The sequence below is a fragment of the Sitophilus oryzae genome, unplaced genomic scaffold, assembly GCF_002938485.1.
Source record: "Sitophilus oryzae breed Bouriz unplaced genomic scaffold, Soryzae_2.0 scaffold_907_pilon_pilon, whole genome shotgun sequence".
Taxonomy (NCBI): Eukaryota; Metazoa; Arthropoda; class Insecta; order Coleoptera; family Curculionidae; genus Sitophilus; species Sitophilus oryzae.
The window spans coordinates 2,021,073-2,040,906 of NW_022147536.1; the positions used below are offsets into that span (position 1 = coordinate 2,021,073).

General features: G+C 34.5%; 1 protein-coding gene across 5 annotated transcripts in view; it reads right to left on the minus strand.

Annotated features, from left to right (window-relative positions):
• The window catches only part of LOC115890667 (probable Dol-P-Man:Man(7)GlcNAc(2)-PP-Dol alpha-1,6-mannosyltransferase), a 30,823-nt gene that overhangs the window by 6,160 nt on the left and 4,829 nt on the right, over window positions 1-19,834 (minus strand). For all 5 annotated transcript variants that reach the window (XM_030910966.1, XM_030910967.1, XM_030910963.1 and 2 more), the window contains exons 5-8: window positions 17,182-17,335; window positions 16,975-17,119; window positions 12,110-12,336; window positions 8,686-8,931 (exon numbers count right to left, since the gene is read on the minus strand). In XM_030910966.1, the coding sequence (XP_030766826.1) occupies window positions 8,686-8,931; window positions 12,110-12,336; window positions 16,975-17,119; window positions 17,182-17,335 (772 nt within the window). The remainder of the gene's footprint in view (window positions 1-8,685; window positions 8,932-12,109; window positions 12,337-16,974; window positions 17,120-17,181; window positions 17,336-19,834) is intronic.

A 19,834-nucleotide genomic window follows, 5' to 3' on the forward strand; every position in this document is an offset into this window, starting at 1 on the left:
ATTGTAGCCTCATCTTTTGTGAGCATTTTGTTTTTTTAATCACCACATTATCTCTTTTTGTATTGGAGATATGCTGTTTTAAAACGAACGTCTCGGAAAAATGCTTCGCAGGCAGAAAGTTTTATATGTAAATAATCAAGGCGACATAGGCGAAAACGGATTTATGAGTATTTGCAATATGACAAAAACGGTTGTCAAATTAAAAAATGCCATCTGTAACGGATGTTGCTCGTATTGTGGCTTTAATTGAGGATGGCCGAAGTCAACGTTATATCTCCGATACCCTGGGTATATTTCGAACAACAGTCCAGGATGCCTGGAATCGGTATATGGAAACGGAAAATTTCACCAGGCGTGTGGACACTAGATATTAGTCCCTTAAAATTTATTTATCTTTTTTTTAATTTTCATGTTTTAGTTAGTTTTCAGGTTAAACTTACCTACGTTCTGATGTTTGATTTGTTTTTAAAGCTTTTAAAAAATTTTTGTTTTAAAGCAACGTATCTCCTATACAAACAGAGAAAATGTTGTGATTAAAAAAACAAAATGCTCACAAAAGAAGAGGCTACAATGTGATTTGATTTAGCAATAGCACAAACTAACTTAAACAGATGGGACACCTTATGGGAAATTTTGTGTTCAAAAAGACCTATGTTCGGAAGTGCGATGACAGAGCGGCGATACCGTCGATGAAAAATATTCGTCGAGGCAAAATATTCGGCCAAACAAACAGCCGTGGTGACTTCAAATCTTTCCCGCACTCCCCCCTTCCCTAAGCTTCCATTTCTTTCGTTCTTTCTCGCCTTTAACCTTGCCTTTGATACACCGCGCCGTCTCGTCTGGCAGTCGCAGCCGCCGTACGATTATAAAGTCAAAGCGAGATTGCCAGCTTGAACTTTTTTTATGTGAGAATTAAATGTTATATGTAATTGTATTAGCGCTTTCTCCTGGATAATAATAAATAACTATTACATAATGTTAGGAAATATCAGCTAATATTTATTTGTAAAGTATGAGAAATTTACAAATTTTAACAATCGGTTAAGATCAATACATATGTATAAAGAAAATGACGATTTCTTTAAAATTAAAAATTATATAAAATATCAGAAATATACAATTCTTAAAGAATAGGATCTTTGTTGTCAGCTTGCCGTTTGTATTTAGCTGTACTTCCAGCTGTTAATTTCAAATATTAATCTAAAGTCTATCTACTATTAGCCAGCTTAAATTATCTTTAATTATTTTTATATCCTGCTTGTTAATAGTTTTATGCACTACTATAATTTTATTTGATATTTTAAATTGATTTAAAATTTAGCAGCTGATCTTTTATATAGCAAATAGGTACTTTTATGATACAGACACGGCATATTGTTTGCATGTGCCGTGATACCGATATAGTTTATACAAATTGGTAAGTAGAATTGGCAACAGTGTCCTAGAAAAAGGATATGGGAATCTAAGATGGGAATATTGAAGGTTTTCAGAGGATTTTTAAGTCAGTTTCTTCAGTTGTTTCACATGGATATTACATACATCATTATTATTAGCTGTTTCCGATTTTAATTTTCTGTTGGGTTTTGTTGGTTTACATTTAGTTAGTTCACGGTGTTCTTAGTATTGTTTTAGTTAATTCAGCTATTCAGTTTAAGTTTCTTGTTTTGATTTTATTTAAAATGCTTTTAAAAAAGTGTGCTTTCAATGGATGAGAAAACATTTCACTATAAACTGAAGAAGATACATTTTTTAGATTTTCTAGGACTAAATTATATCAAAAACTGTGGGTGTTTTTTTCCGAAAATACCTAGATTTTCTAATACGAAAAAAGCGAATTTAAATAAACATACAGTTCTACATAAACTTTGTAAAAATATTATACTTCTATGCCCGGTAGTAATAAATTTTCATGCCAACTTTCACCCCTATCATCCCCGAGATGAGGAATTTTCAAAAATCGTTTCTTCTACTCTATACTATTGCATCCCAATTATACTTAAGCATATTTGGCCAAATTTTAATTCATAAATATTATGTACTTCTAAACCAAATAGTAGTAACGAATTTTCATATTTTGCCCTTAATTTTACCCCTTTAGGAAATGAGTTTCGAAAAAACGCTTCGTAAGTATGCCACACCGAAATATCATACTTCTATACCAAATATTAACGAATATTTGCAATCATTTTTTTCCTTATTTTAAGGGATGGATTTTTTTATTGAATCCCTAGAGAAACCTTTATTGTGTAATGTTTTGAATGACCAGGTTTTTATTTTATGTTTTGCTTTATAATTGTTCAGCCCTAATTTTACCCTCCTCGGGGATGAATTTTCATAGTCGCCCCTCATATAGTCACTGCGTTACTTAAGAAACCTTTTGAAATTATTAATAACAAAATTATTGTATATCCTTAGGACGAGAAAACAACAAAATAAAATATACGTTTTTAAGAGCTTTTCCGAAAAACTCATCGGTTTTTAAATAAAAAATATTCTAATATTTGAGGGGTGGTTTCACCCCTGTAGTGCGACCTGGTTACCCAACAATTGTTTGTTGAATATTTCATTAATTATTGCAACAACAAAAGCATAGCATACCATCTTTTGTAACTAGGTTAGCTAATTCGAATAAATGTATTCAAAGGGTAAACATGTGTTTGATTTTCCCGTATTGGAATGAGACGACATCACATGGCGATCCTGCCTAAGGGCCTTAATTTAAATAAGTTTAGTTAAACAGTATGGTCAAAAGTGAATGTGAAAAAGTGAAAATAGTGAAACAAAATAAACTAATTTACCATGGGAAAGACAAATTCTAAACATTCGGAACTAACCGATAATGGTGTGGTCAACTCCAACTTCATCGTAGAACAGGAGAGCATACAAGTGCCAACAGATGTTCGAGTACTACTGTACATTGTAGTAGCAGTTGTGGTAATTTTACTTCTACTAAAATTACATAAAGCGTACCGAAGGGGGCTCCGAAAAGACTTATCCAGAAGCATGGTCCTTCGAACCCAAGCAGTAGATGTTTAGTGCGAGCAGTAGTTATTGATGGACAGTGTTGATGGTATGTGAATATACAATTTTTTGCGTTGTTTTTATAGCCTTTATTTAACATTTATACTCGGTGTGAACGTTTTATTTTTATTTTTTGCATGAAATTACATGAATTTATTACAATATGAAAATTCTTACGTATATTTAATTATTACCTACACAAAAAAAAACTTCGCTATTTTAACCAAAAATGTACAACATTTTTTATTTTTTTAATTAAAAAGAAAGAAATTCTATTAGTTATGAATTAGTTAATTACTTTTTGTTATGTTTATAAGGATAAGAAGTTTTTTTTTGTTTTTGGTATTAAATAAGGGATATTGTGTTTTTTTTGTTTTTTATAATTTTTTTATTTCTTACTTTTGTATAATTTATGTCTGATCATTGGGAAGGGATCCTTGCCAAGCTACTAAGTTTAAGTAATCTCGTTAGAAACGAATCAAAACGCGTTCTTAAAAAACAAATACCTAAGAGTGATACAATTAAAAATGAAGTCCAAGCAAATTTATTGGAGTACTTTAATAATTTTGTTAAATTAGTACGATTTGTTTATCCATCACTTAATAAAGAACAGGAAATTTACATTAAAAAACTTTTTACTTCGTTGAGAGATAGAGTCATAAGATCATATCAGGTTTTAAAAGTACCCTACAAAGTTCCAACTTCGTATTTGGAATATATAAATCTAGAAATATTTGACGAAGAATTCGAGGAAAGTGAAGATAAAGAAGAGTCTTCTGAATCAGAGGCAATCCCAGAACAAAATATTCCTAAAATAAAACTTGAAAACATGGCTATGTCAAAAACAGAATTTTTCAATTTTGCGAGTAAAATTTTTCCCAACGAATTCGACGGTTCTCCAAGTAAATTACAGTCCGTTATAGACTCCTTAAATTTACTGCGCGTAAATTGCGAAAACCACGAAAATAATGCGGTGGCCTATGTGAAAACGAGACTGGTTGGAAAAGCACGTGATTTAATTGATGATAACGATAATCTGGATACCATAATTAATAAGCTACGAACACGCATTAAAACAGAAAGTTCTCATATGGTAACAGCAAAAATATTTTCTTTAAAACAGCAACATAAAGATTCCACAAGATATGCCACAGAGATTGAAGTTCTAACAGAAACCCTGAAAAGAGCCTATATAAATGAAGGAGTGCCCATAGCAGTAGCTGAATCCTATACGACAAATACGATAGTCAAAGCTCTAAGAACAAACAGTAATTCCGAGAAAGTAAAACTAATAATGGAGGCTGGCAATTTCACCAACTGCGAGGAAGCAATTTCTAAATTTATAACTATTAGTGGAGATACTACGCCAGATAGTAGCACAATCTTTTATACAAGAAATTCTCAGCGTTACAGAGCTGGAAACAGGCATCATAGAGGGCATCAAAGTCGCGGAAGAGGACACTATTCAGAGAACTATACTAATAATAGTGACTATAGACCCACCCAGAGATATTTAAATGCAAATCAACAGTACCATAATCATCATGGTCAATATAATAGAGGTCGAGGAAACTCTAGGCCTAATCATAGAGGACAGTTTCCTAGATATGTCAGGCATTACACTCAGGAAGAGTCGGGAAACGTACAGGACCCCCAGCCAGGTCCACTGGGGTCGCTATAAAAATATTCCACATGGACCTATCACTTTCGAACTTTGTTGTAGTTCAAACTAGCATGACAGATAATCGCAAAATTACTTTATTAGTTGATACAGGTGCGGATATATCTTTATTTAAAAATTTTAAAATTTCTCCTAAACAATTTATTAATGAATATAACATAAGCAATATTAAAGGTATTACAGATGGCTCGACGAGTTCTTTAGGCACAACTAACACCCAAATTTTTATAATAATTATGCAATAAATCACTCGTTTCATATAGTTGAGCAAAACTTTCCAATACCAGCTGACGGAATTTTAGGGCGAGACTTTATTTCGAAATATCAATGTCAATTAGATTATGCTAACTGGACATTAACACTACAAATTTTTAACGAAAAAACAACATTGCCAATATTTTCATGTCCAGAAGAGGAATCTTTGGTCATCCCACCTAGGTGTGAGGTCATAAGGTATATTAAAAAATTCACGCAACTAAAGACTGATTCTGTTATTTTGAATACTGAAATCGCCGACGGAGTTTTTATTGCTGGTTCAATTGTTTCAAAATCAAATCCAATAGTTAGACTTTTAAATACAACATTTGAAAGTGTCACAATAAAAAAACGCTGACATACAGTTTTCCAATCTAAAAAATTTTTATGTTTACTCAATTAACCTGGAACTAAATAATAGAGAATCAAATTTATTACAACAGTTAAGCAAAAACATCCCTGACTTTGCAAAAAACGATACTTTTAATTTATGTAAAGAATTTTCAGATATTTTTTGTTTATCATCTGATAAATTAACAAAAAACAACTTTTATGAAGAAAAACTTAAATTGTTTGATTCTACCCCAGTTTATATAAAAAATTACGGCACGCCGACACAAACAAATGAAATAAATTGTCAAGTCAACAAATTGCTGGAAAATTAAATAATCGAACCATCAACAGCGGAATATAATAGTCCGATTTTATTAGTACCTAAAAAGTCAACTGATGACCAAAATAAATGGCAATTAGTCATTGACTATAGACAGGTAAACAAGAAACTAAGTGCAGATAAGTTTCCTCTACCTAGAATAGATGACAGCCTTGATCAACTAGGTAGAGCAAAATATTTCTCAACGTTGGACTTAAAAGCCGGATTCCATCAGATTTCTTTGGAAAAGAACTCCAGGGATATCACGACATTCAGTATAAATAATGGCTCGTATAGATTTACTAGGTTACCCTTTGGACTAAAGGTTAGCCCAAACAGTTTCCAAAGGATGATGTCGATAGCATTTGCTGGAATTACACCGGAAAAAGCATTCTTATACATGGATGATCTAATTGTTATAGGCTGTTCAAAAAATCATCATTTGCAAAATTTGAGGAAGGTTTTCTATACTTGTAGAAAATACAATTTAAAACTTAACCCAGAAAAGTGTAATTTTTTCCAAAAGGAGGTCACATTTTTAGGCCATAAAATAACAAGTCATGGCATTTTGCCTGACGATTCAAAGTTTGAAATCATAAACAAATTTCCTACACCGACAAATGCTAAACCGCTTAATAAGCTAACTAGGAAAAATATAATTTTTGTTTGGTCACAAGATTGTCAAAATTCTTTTGAAAAGTTAAAAACTGCTCTGGTCCAACCTCAAATATTGCAATACCCAGATTTTAACAAACAGTTTATAGTAACAACAGATGCATCAAAAGATGCGTGTGGAGCTGTGTTATCACAAGACTTTAATGGTAAAGACTTACCCATAGCATTTGCATCAAAATCATTCACAAAAGGCAGATCCAATAAAGCAACCATTGAACAAGAAATTGCTGGCAATCCACTGGGCAATAAATTATTTTAGACCCCTATTTGTATGGTGTAAAATTTTTGGTTAAATCTGATCATAAGCCGCTAGTATATTTATTTTCGATGAAAAATCCTTCATCAAAATTAACGCGCATGAGACTCGATTTAGAGGAATATGATTTTGAAGTCGAGTATATTAAAGGGAAAAACAATGTAGGTGCGGACGCACTGTCAAGAATAACAACATCAGATTTAAAAGAAATTTCTAATCAATCGGCTAAAATACTAGCTGTAACAAGATCAATGACTAAAAAACAGGAAAATAAAAACTCTGACACATCTTCGCAAAATAAAATACTTATTCTACCTAAAATTTACGAATCCTTAGACAATAGCAGTATACTTAATTTACCTTTAGTAAGTTTTGAAATTAAGTCATTATATCTTAGGATAATAATGAGATTATCCTGTATGCCAAAATTGAGCTTCTTACGTTGAGTGGTTTGAGCAGGATCGTGATTAATCAGTGAGTCAGTCACTTAAGAATTTTATATATTAGTAGGTATAGATTGTGAATGTATCAAAAGTTGAAAAAAAACTAATGAAATTAAAATCATCTCTATTTGATTCCGAACTACAAAATTCCCTCTCTATTTTCTATACAAAGGAGGTGTGGCTTCTTAGTAAACGAATGGAGGCTACTTTGCTGGTCCGCTGTAAAATTCGCCTATATGACAAATCTAACGGAAAAATTTGCCTGGCGCATTCGCCAAAATGTAATTTTCACATTTGCATTGTTTGTCGCATCTGTTTAGGTTAGTCTGTGGCAATAGCTATCATAGCTGCTGCACCCTACAGGATGTTACAAAATTTGGACAAAAAACTTCGTCTTATTGTTGTGCCCTGTATATGCTCAAAATAAATTCGGAATAAAAATTGCTGACGTAGAATCCGTTAAGAAGGAATTAATTTACAATTTAAAAAAAAATCATCAAAATCTAATGAGTGGTTCGCGAGAAATCCAACTTTGAAATTGGGACTAGTTTTTAGTGGCCATTTTTTTTGGCCGGTGAGTGTATAAAACCGCGAATATCTGCGAAACCGTTAAAAAATTTTAAATACTCTAAATATAAAAAATGTTAATTTGTTAATACTCCATCTATTGAAAGAATAATATACAGGGTATTTCATTAAAAAAAATTATATTATTTTATATTTTAGAATGTTTGGCGTAGAATTTTAAACATCCTGTATGATTTACAATTGCAATATTTATAGCAAAACCAAGTACCGACCATTTAAAGTACATACCTAATATAGTTTTGATTTCAGTTTGTATTTTTAACAATTTTTTTAAAAAATGCTGAAAAATATATATTTTTTATTTATTTATTAATATCTCTGACACCATCGACTCATATCTTACGATAATGTAAAGTGATCTGAAAGGAAGCCTAAAATGCAATAATATATAGGGTGTTCCATTTGAAAAAAAAAATATCCTGACCAACTCACAGTTTTTTGAGCCACTCTAAAAAAGTTTAAATATTTTCCTGAAATGCAGTACGTCTGTCCGTTCTGTAGCTACGGGGTATCCGTGAGAGGGGAAACGATATTCTCTCGATGTTTTTCGTAAAAAAATAGACGACGCGTCCCATCAATAAAAATTCAACAAATTTGCAAGTAGCCAATAAAATGAGTGGGTGGAGCGATTTGCGGTGACGCACTCGTCAAATCGACGTATAAAATATATTGCTGTTTATTTAAATGTTTTTTGTCCGCATTCCTTTCATAGGCACAGATCCAGCAGATGTACGGTACATCCTCGTACATACTTTAGGTTTCCACTTAAACAAAATTCCCAAGTGTTTTATTCGAAGAGTCTGAATAATGTCTATCCAACCAATCATGGAAGATTTTGATAGTCAGTGACAGAAAATAAAATTTATCACCGCTTTCAGATGCGGCTTCGGGCCAGTACTATGAGTTTATAATATGAACAATTTCACATGGGTCGCATATGCTCTGTCCGGATGATTTCGTCCGACGGTCATCTTGAAAAAACACGCTGATGAACAGCGCCGACGCTCCGATCCATCTGAAAGCGCTTTTTGAGTTAAAATTACAGATACAACTGCCATTGTTAGGGGTCTCTCGCTGGACAAACTTTACTTATTCAGTTAAAATTAACACTTACATCCAAGAACTATTTATCTGAGTAAATCTGGAGACTCCCGTCTGGGCGGCCAAATTTGATATGTGCACGTGGACCATTGGTTCATGTCTGGCCAGTCTATTCAGATGTGATATGGCACTTCCACCGGGATAGTTAGTCCCCGATATGCTGAGAAGGAACAGAGTGAAGAAAATGTTGGCCGCTAGGTGTCCCCCTACACCCAGCGACAGGAAATGATAGATGGGAGTTTTGTTTCTGTTCTCCCAACTGAAAAAAATCGAAAAAAAGTCACAATACAGTTACGTAAAATACACACACCGGAAAAGTCTAGGGATATTACAGTTTTATCCAGCCATCGTCAGTAATTTTATTATTTGCATTTCTGATATAATAAAATTAAAATAAACAAATAGTTTACAGGACGTATTGGAAATAAAAATGCGAAATTTACCGAATTTTTCAAATTTACCTTGATTTTTATTGAACTCAAAAAAATACACACATTTTTTTTATTCTAAACTGTGAATTAAAAAAAAAGAATAAAACCATTTTACTTAATAAAGGTATGGCCTCCTCTACTGTTCATTACAGCCCTACATCGTCTCTCCATGCTCCTGATCAGGTTGTCGATCTCTTCTTGAGATACAGCCTGCCACGCTGCATTCACGGCCCGAACTAGATCCCTACGAGTTTCACGAGGCATACCCATTCTCAAAATTCTTCTTTGGACCGCGTCCCATACGTGCTCGATGGGGTTGAGGTCAGGAGATTGTGCCGGCCAGGGTAAGATTAATTGATGAGCATTGATAAACTCACTTACCACTCTGGCTGTATGAGGCCGTGCATTGTCATGCATGAGAATGAAGTTTCTCCCAAAATCAATGGCATATGGTAACACGACAGGCTCAAGAATTAAATCACGATATGTGATTCCTGTTAGAAACCTTTCAAGAAAAACAAGATCGGTTTTTCGGCCTAACTGAACTCCTCCCCAGACCATAACTGTTCCACCTTGATAAGGGTGCACTTCCTGAACATGATCCAACCGAATAAGATTTCCCGGTTCTCTCCATACCCTAAGCCTTCTCGAATCTGGATGAATTCCAAAGCGTGACTCATCCGTGAAAAGAACATTTGCCCATTGTTCATTCGATCACTGAACATGATCTTGAGCCCACAAATATCGTACCTCTCGATTTCTCTCGTTAAGGGTTGAGCTCTCCAGGGGCGTCTGCTTCTTAAGTTAACCTCTCTTAATCTATTGCCAACAGTGTCAGGACTAACGGTTACATTATGTGTTTCCTGGAGAATTAAACTTAACTCTAGTGCTGTAAGAGTCGGTCGGCGTCGAGCATTTAATTGTAAAAAATTATCTTGCTGAGGGGTAGTAATGCGATGTCGCCCTGTGTGCCTTTCAGCAACATCACCACTTTCACGGTAGCGTGCACTTAATTGCGATATTACACTTTGCGTTGTATTTAATGCTCTAGCTACGTCGTTTTGGCGCATTCCAGCGTCGAGCATACCCATGACCCTTAGCACTTCGCTCCTTAAGATGTCTACGCTCCATAATGTCGTTTAATACTAAACAGAGTTATTTGAATGAATTCTGGTATAAAAACATAGCCAGTACAAGTTAAATTCGAACAATTAATGCTAGGTGCTTTTTATACATTTGACAAAAAATGCACAAACACTTCTGCAAATATCCCAAATTTAGAAATAACTAGTGTGACTACTTCGTTTCAATCGAAGTAGAAAGAATCGGCCTACAAATATGTGGTTGTTTATTCAAAACATTTATTTTTAACTTTAATAAAATGATATCCCTAGATTTTTCCGGTGTGTGTATTATTACAGTAGATTAAATAATAATTAAAATTAATAATAATACAGGGTGGCGCACCTCATTCGCCTCGGTTGATTATACGAAAACGGAAAGATGTAGACAAAGGCAATGTGTACAATTTAAAATTATTTTGAAGTATACAGGGTGTTTCAGAACTAAGATCCATACCAAAGTTATATTTTTTCTTATGGAACACCCGGTGTTTTATTTCATTTTTAGATTCTTGGGCCCAGAAAAAGGCATTTATTATAAGGGTTAAATATGTTTAAAATCTTTGGTTTTTGAGATATTTAAAGATATTTAAGCTTGCATGCTACAATAGAATAGATTATTAACACCCTATACATTACTTTTAAGAATGAATTCTTGTGCTGACTTTAAAGGTAATGCAATAAACTTTATTGAAAAATGGTATTGCTTCCTTAAATTTATACAGGGGTATCAGAAATTGCTATATAAAAACTTCGTTATTTCAAATGCACCATCGCAACATCCTGTATTTTTTAAAACAAACCGAAGCAGTTTGAATGCTCTTTTAAACTATATTAGGGTTTCCTATACCTAACTATTTGAGATTTTGAATAAAAAGCGATTTATAAATAAAGTTGCAATCAAGATGGATGGTGTCGCCATAGCAATTTTCTAGTGACAGTTAGTAACTATTTTCAAAGTCGACATTAGTTTATGGACATTATTATTTATAATTTATAACAGTTTACTTACATAGATGTACCTACAATAGTTTAATAAGTAAGTATTCATTATGTTATCAAGAAAAATAAAGCAGTATCTGCTGGCGGAATGAATGGATATGTTACTAGTAATTTTATTTTGTGAGGAGAATTGCTTCTTGGCCTCAAGAGCTTATGATCAAAGATATCCAAAAAGGAATCTTCCTGATAAGCGTTTCTTTGAAAAATTACTTGTCCTATTTCGCAGAGCTGGTAGTGTAGTTTTTATATAGACCAGACACCTGTATAAATTTAAGGAAACGATAACATTTTTCAGTAAAGTTTATTATCTTTAAACTCAGCACAAAAATTAATTCTGAAAAGTAATGTACAGCGTGTTAATAATCTATTCTATTGTAGCATGTAAATTTAAATATCTTTAAATTTTTCAAAAGCCAAAGATTTTAAACATATTTAACCCTTATAATAAATACCTTTTTCTGGACCCAAGAATCCAAAAATGAAATAAAATACCGGGTGTTCCATAAGAAAAAAATTAACTTTGGTATGGATCTTAGTTCTGAAACACCCTGTATATTTCAAAATAATTTTAAATTGTACACATTGCCTCCCCCACATACATATACCCATAAAATATTTTGTTTCAATATCTTTCTGTTTTCGTATAATCAACCGAGGCGAATGAGGTGCGTCACCCTGTATATTAAAATAAGTGGGAATCAAGAATCGTTTCACGGCATTCTGTGTAATGAACATATACCAAAATAAATCACCCATTCCATTTTAGTAAACACCTTATAAAGAAAAGAAATAATAAAAAAATAAAAGAAAAAAATATAAAAAGAAAAAATTAAAAAATAAAATCTTAGAAATAAATAAAATCGCTCGACAAATAATTACTTACATTCGATGGCATGCTGTGGCTGCGGCAACATTCAAAAATGGAAAGATGTAGATGATAAATCTCAGTTCTTTGTGAGGTAGAAACGAATATATAAAAACAAACAACAACGATGGAAGTACGAGTCTCCTAACTCGCTCGTCCAAAAAGCACCCGACAGGAACTAGAAGTGTAGACGTAGCTAGTCCTCTAGGTATAGCTGAATAGAAGTACCATAAAAATGGTGATGTCTAGAATTTACTGTTAAGGAAAGAATGGTTAGTCTCACTCAATTCGTATAAAAATATGCATTTTATTGGTTAACTAACTAAAATCTATTCAATGAGTCAGAGATAATTAATTGCTACGGCAATTGCATTATGTATTTGACAGAACCTGCACAAGGCTTCGTCCGTCAATCCCATTAGATTTAGATGCCTATTCAGCTTATAATGCCCTGTTAGTAGACGATCTAAAATATTATTTTTTTGTTGTAGGAAGAAAATTAATATTTAAGTAGGTTTTTATTAAAATACATAAATTTATAACATATAATACTGTTACGGATTCCGTGGGTCCACTATTTAAACTCACGATAAAATACTTAACGAATTTATTTGTCTCACTCTGTACCACAACTTATACTATTTACAACACAATTTATGCAACTACTATTACTCTAACGGTATTTCGCGGTATTATCAAACTTCAGACTTCAGACTATCTTCAGACTGGTCCAACTGTCAAAGCGCGGGCCTTATATACCCCCTGGCGATGGTTTCTGGAATTTTCTAAAGAATTCTGTAATTTTCTTTTACTTTCTGTCGAATTCGCCAGGTTCCTCAATGCACGTTGCGGTTATGTAGCAGTAATGCAGTTATGCAACCTGTATGATCTTGACATTGCCCCCTTCTCAAATTTGATCGTCCCGATCAAGGTTTCCTGTCTGGTATCTCTTCAATCTATCGAGATGAACTACTTTCATCTTACTTCTAGGGCTGCGCTGAATCCGGTACACAACATCATTTATCCTCTTGATGACTGTATAAGGACCTTCCCATGCTGAAGTTAACTTTGGGGACCTTCCTTTCTTGCGCTGTGGGTTATACAACCATACCCTATCGTCCTGCTGAAATCTCGTAGAATTAGCTCTGAGGTCGTAACGACCTTTCATCCGGTCACTGGCTAGCGCAATCTTACTTCTAACGGTCTTATGAATTTCCAATAACCTTTCCTTCAGTTCATCCGCGTAGTCCTCTACGTTTGAGGTGCCGTCGTCTGGTGATCCGAACACCAAGTCACACGGCAACAGTAATTCTGGACCAAACAAAATCTTCGATGGTGAAAGTCCGGTGGTGTTGTGAATTGCACTTCTATACACCATTAGGAATAGCGGTATGTGCTGATTCCAATCTCTCTGATGTTCGTCCACCACTTTCGAGAGGTGTTCTTCAATGGTCTTATTGAATCTTTCGACCACTCATCAGACTGCGGATGTAAAGCCGTTGTCCTAGTCTTGTGAATACCAAGCAGATCACACATCTTCTGAAACAGTCTTGACTCGAAGTTCCTTCCTTGATCAGTGTGAAGCTCTAAGGGAATTCCAAATCTACTGAAGACATTATTGACTAATAATACTTCAGCTACAGTCGATGCTTCTTGGTTTGGAATGGCAAAAACTTCTGGCCATTTACTGAAATAATCCATCGCCACTAAAACGTACTTGTTGCCCTTGTGCGTTTCAGGGAATGGGCCTGCAATGTCAACAGCAATTCTTTCGAATGGAAGTCCACGTTATATTGTTTCATTTTTCCCCTAGATCGAGTGCTTGGTCCTTGGCTGGTTGCACAAATTTTACATTGTCGACATCATTTCTTGACATCTTCGCAATAATTCCCCCAGTAAAAGCGATCTCTCAGCTTGCTCAAGGTTTTTTTTACCCCAAGATGGGCTCCAGTTTTACCACCGTGAATTTCTTCCAATACCTGGGTAACTTTCTTCCTTGGTACCAGTAACTGAGTTGTTACTGTCCTGCCATCCGCACTTTCCCCACGTGCGCTTTAACAATCCATTCTGAATAACCAGTGAATTCCACTGAGCCCAGAGAGCTTTGAAAACGAGCCCTCTGTCCGCAATATCCTGCCACGGTGGTCTCTCGCCGTTACCTTCCTTGAGCCGTAGTATTGCCCCGATGTCTGGATCTTCCATTTGGTCTTTCCTCAATTGTGTCGTCGTCCACTGTTCATCGGTTCCAAGCTTAAAACTCCTTACTCTGATAGTGCTTTCACGATGTTTCATTTTCTTGCCCAAGGTAGCTCGTCGTCGATCTAGTTCGTTGTCGATAATTTGTACCCCTCCTACGCGGCACTCAGAGGTTTTCTCCATTTTTCCGAACACAGTCTTCTTGGCATCACCAGGTATCATCACAATTTCCGCTGATCTTGCTTCCATATTTCCTGGTCTCTTCTCTTTAGATACAGAAAATTCCTCATTTCCGATTTTCAGGATGTTTCTATGGTGATCGAACGAAAAACCATGTTGACTGATCACATCCATACCCATGATAAAATCATCTTCAATGTCTGCCACTAAAACGCTATGCCGAAACTTCAAATTCCCCTAACTCCAGTTCCATGAAGCCTCTCCCGTACAACAGCCATTTCCCTCGTAACTGTACGTAAATACACTCTTTTCTAAGAGGCATCATCTTCAACTTTCCAATGCACTTTGAGTTAGTCCGCACCAACGATACCATAGCGCCTGTATCCACAGTCATTCGAATTCTTCTACCATTGACCTTCCGTTGATCACCAAACTGTCAGCGGTTTTTCCTAGACTCCTAATGGAAAACATCCTAGGGGTCTCTGTTTTCTTCAGCCAATACTCGCCCGTTGGTATTAATTTCCTGATGCCTATGTTCTCTGAAGGGTAAACGGAATCGCATTTCAACGCGGCAATCCCGTTTGATGTGGCTATTCCTGCCACATCTATAGCAACTTATGTCCTGGGATCTTCCAATATGCCGATGTTCTCTTAATGATGAACGGAATGTCATTTGGATGCGACAATCCCGTTGGATATGGCCATTCCTGCCACATCTATAGCACCTTATGTCCTGTGATCTTCTATGGTTCTCTGTCTGGGTGGTGTTGCTACTCTTGTTCAGTAGTAACTCACATAGTTTACTAAACATCTCCTCCAAACGTATGTGAGAACTTCCGGGCTGTTCCTCGACCGATACCGATCTTATCTTCGGCCTAGGGATGGCGCTAAAAGCAGCTTCAATTTCCAGCGCCCTGACCAGCGCTTCGCTGCTTGTAGAAAATCGGGATATTTGCAGCGCCCTCTGTAACTCGTTGTCCTTTAATCCACTAATAAAGCACTGAGCAGCGAGTTCCTCCCTATCCTTCCGGTGCTTTAGGATACGCTAGGTGTACCAGCCGACGTAAATCTGCTTCGAATTCCTGCAGACTTTCTCCGGACCTCTGCAGGCGTGTCTTGATCTGGGCCTGGTAAAGTTGACGTCGATGTTGGTCGCCATATCTTTTGTCCAGTGCAGCGACCAAAGTTTGGTATTCCTGCTGTTGGGCTACAGGAATAGTTTGCAGGAGTTCCAGGGCAGGGCCACGCAGCGCGATGACAAGTGCCGCTGCTTTCTCCTGGTCAGTCCATCCATTGGCAGCAGCCGCTGCTTCAAACTGGCGGTGGTACATCGTCCAGGTGGTTTGTCCATCGTAGGTCGGGGCCTTGAGGTTCGCAGTTCCATGAACGCCAGGTGTCCTTACTTGTACCTTGGTCTTCTGTAGGTCTCTATCTCTAATTTTTCCATTTTCTGCTGAAGGCGTTCCTCAAGATCTTCTACGGCTTCTTGAAGGTGGATGTCTTGCCTTTTTTTCAGTTCTTCAAAGTTCTTCTTAAAACGATTTTGATCTTCTAATTTTTCTTTCTGGCGACGCACTTCTAAATCTTCAACAATTTTCTCCAACCGTTCTTGTCTAATTTCTTGATTTTCTAAAATTTTCTGAATATGGTCCTGTTCTTCTTGTCTTTCTTTTTGACGTCGCTCCCCTCCAAACGAATTTCCAAATTTCCTAATATTTTCTCAAGCCGGTCCTGTTCTTCTTGACGGCGTAATTTTTCTTCTTCTTTTTCTTCTGCTTTCTCTTTTTCTAGTCGGGCTCGCTCTTCTTCTCGTTCTTTACGGAGTATTTCTTGTTCTTCTGCCTTCTCTCTTCTCATATTCTCCATAAAATCGCCCAATAATTTGCTTACTTCCTCCATTTTCTTCGCTTGTTACCTTGTACCAACCATAAAAATACTCTAATCCGGTCTAAAAATCTTCCAATCCACTTAATTTCTTCTTAGAATCCTCTTGAAATGTCGCCAATTGAAGTTATTAATGTAGATTTGATATTATATAATCTATTATTGTTTTAGCGTTTTGAATTATCCGCAATTAAATCGAAAAACACTACGATCCGGAAATAAACGGGATATACTCTATAACAATAAAATTATTTGCGCAGTCGTTTTTTTTCGTCTCGGCAAGTATAGACAAGGCTGGCCAAGTACACTTGGCAAGTGTACGAATAATTGTGATCCTTTGACTCGGTCTATATTTACCGACAGAAAGTGAGGACGCGAAGAGTGACCAAGGAAACCGTTCTCACGACATGGCGAGTATATTCAAATAACAAATGTTTGTCAAGTACACGAGTCGTGAGAATGCGCCTTTACGAATATCAATTTTTAGACATTCACGAAGCTACCTGTATTTGTTTGGTGCCTCTTGGCGTTGAAAAATGTATAGTAATTACTAAGATAATTTATTTGTCATAATAAAATAAGTGTAAATGATAATATTACGAAACAGTCTTATAAAAGGATACTCCCCAATTTGAGCTTTTATTCAACACCACATTGTACCACAGCACTTCGCCTTCAGGCCACAACGGTCTATTCCAGAACACCGAGTCTATAACCACCGAAAGCAAAAGAAAGAACACACCACCAGGCACGGCGACTTGCAGAAATCTACGAAAAGTCTGGTAAAAATACTAGAACGAAAGTTGATATAATAGTCGTTACTGACCTACCCTTTGATTGTGATCCTTTGATAAACTAGATCGTACAGAAGTAGTATTCCTAGAAATAGGGCTAGTTCTGCACGAAAGATTATTATGGCAGCGCCAGAAAATAGTATAAAGCTCTTGCTGTCGTTCCTCAACCAACCGTCTAAGGCTAACAAAACTGTAATAAATCAAAAAATTGTTAAAAGGTAAGTTAACATTAATTTGTTATTTTTTTTTATATTAATATAATAAATAATATAATAAAATATAATAATATTATATATATATATATATATATATATATATATATATATATATATATATATATATATATATATATATATATATATATATATATATATATATATATATGCTATATATATATATATATATATATATATATATATATATATATATATATATATATATATATATATATATATATATATATATATATATATATATATATATATATATATATATATATATATATATATAATATATATATTATACCGTATGATCGAGAAAAAACGGCGTCCAGTTGGCTGGGAAATGACGATCGATGGCATTTCCCATATAAATTTACATTTAAAATGACAGCGATCTTCATTTCCCAGCCAACTGGACGCCATTTTTTTTCGATCATACGGTATTATATATTAAAATATATAATATAATAAAATATATTAATCTGTAGTATATACCCATAGAAAATTTTGTTTCTACATCTTTCCGCTTTCGTATAATCAACCGAGGCGAATGAGGTGCGGCACCCTGTATAAGTTGCTGAAAAATTCATATATAAGAAAATTAAAACAATTTTGGTTGCACGTCATCAATGACACCATGCGTCGTCGGTCGTCTTATGGAGTTTGCTGGTGGTCGTATTATGATGTGCAACCAAAGTTATTTTAATTTCCCTATATTTAACATTTTTATTCAATTATACGCTTGTGCCCCCTCTCCCAGAAGTTATCTTTTCACTCATTGTGTCACTTCTTCTAATCAGTGGATGGGAAAACAAAGTTATCTGTATTTGTTATACTGCAGAGTAGACTGCAACCGTGTCATCTTTTTTATCGCATTAAAAATCTCCTATTGCTAATAATAACTTGCCAAAGGTGTCTATGTTGTACATATACCGGGTGTTGCATCGTCGAGCGGGACATAGGAAATTCCATGTAAATTTTAATGGGGTCAATTATTGGCTTCCCTAATTATTTTAGAGAATAATTCTATTTAGATTTATTGAAGAGCACTAAAACCCACATTCAAAAGAATAACTTTAGATATTTTTGATTAGCCCGTTTACGAGTTATCGCCGATTTCTTTTTAAATATTTCTCCTATCTTATGGCCCTGTATTTACTTATGAGCACCAGTCAAGGTAAAATATAACTGTCAAATGAAGTTGTCATTTAATAGTACCTAAATTAATAAGTTATTGAATATTGTAATAATACTATAATTAACCTTGTAATTGATTACTTTATTTTACTTTAATTCATATTAATTTGTATTTATAAATACATCTTTAAGATTTCCGATGTAGGAATGAGTTTTCAATAATAATAAAGCACTAAATAGGTAAATTTCTGAAATGACAACTTCATTTGACAGTTATCTTTTACCTTGAGTGGTGCATGACTGGTGCTCATAAGTAAATACAGGGCCATAAGAAAGGAGAAATATTTAAAAAGAAATCAGCGATAACTCGTAAACGAGCTAATCAAAAATATCTAAAGTTATTCTTTTGAATGTGGGTTTTAGTGCTCTTCAATAAACCTAAATAGAATTATTCTCTAAAATAATTAGGTAAGTCAATAATTATTGACCCCATTAAAATTTACATGGGATTTCTTATGTCCCGTCCGACGATGCAACACCAGGTATGTAGAGAGGCAATGTGCATAATTTAAAATTATTTTCAAATGTACAGGGTGTGTCAGAATTAAGATCCATACCAAAGTTATATTTTTTCTTATGGAACACCCGGTATTTTATTTCATTTTTGGATTCTTGGGCATAAAATAAGGCATTTGTTATAAGGGTTAAATATGTTTAAATGCTTTGGTTTTTGAGATATTCAAAGATATTTAAATATGCATGATATAATAAAAAAGTTTGTCAACACCCTGTACATTACTTTTCAGAGTTAATTCTTGTGCTGACTTTGAAGCCAGAGAAATAAACTTTACTAAAAAAATTTTATTGCTTCCTTAAATGTATACAGGGGTATCAAAAATTGCTGGTCTATTTTAAGTATTTATTTTACACAAAAACTTCGTTATTTCAAATGTAACACTATGTATTTTTTTAAATAAGTCGAAGCAGATTTAAATGCTCTTTCAAACTATATTAGGGTTTCCTATACCTATCTGGCTCAGATTTTGAATAAAAAGCGATTTTTCAATTAAATGGCAATCAAGATGACTGGTGTCGCCATGGCAATTTGCTATGGTATTGACAGGTAGTACCTAATTTAAAAAACGTTTATTTAAATTTATAACATTTTACTTTTATTTTATTTACCTACAATAGTTTAATACGTAAGAAGTATTTATTATTTTATCAAGAAAAATAGAAAAGTAGTTCCTTGATTTATATTACGATGACTTGTAGATAATATTGGATTTTCTATAAAAGAACCAATTAAGGCAAATTAATTTTCTTCACTT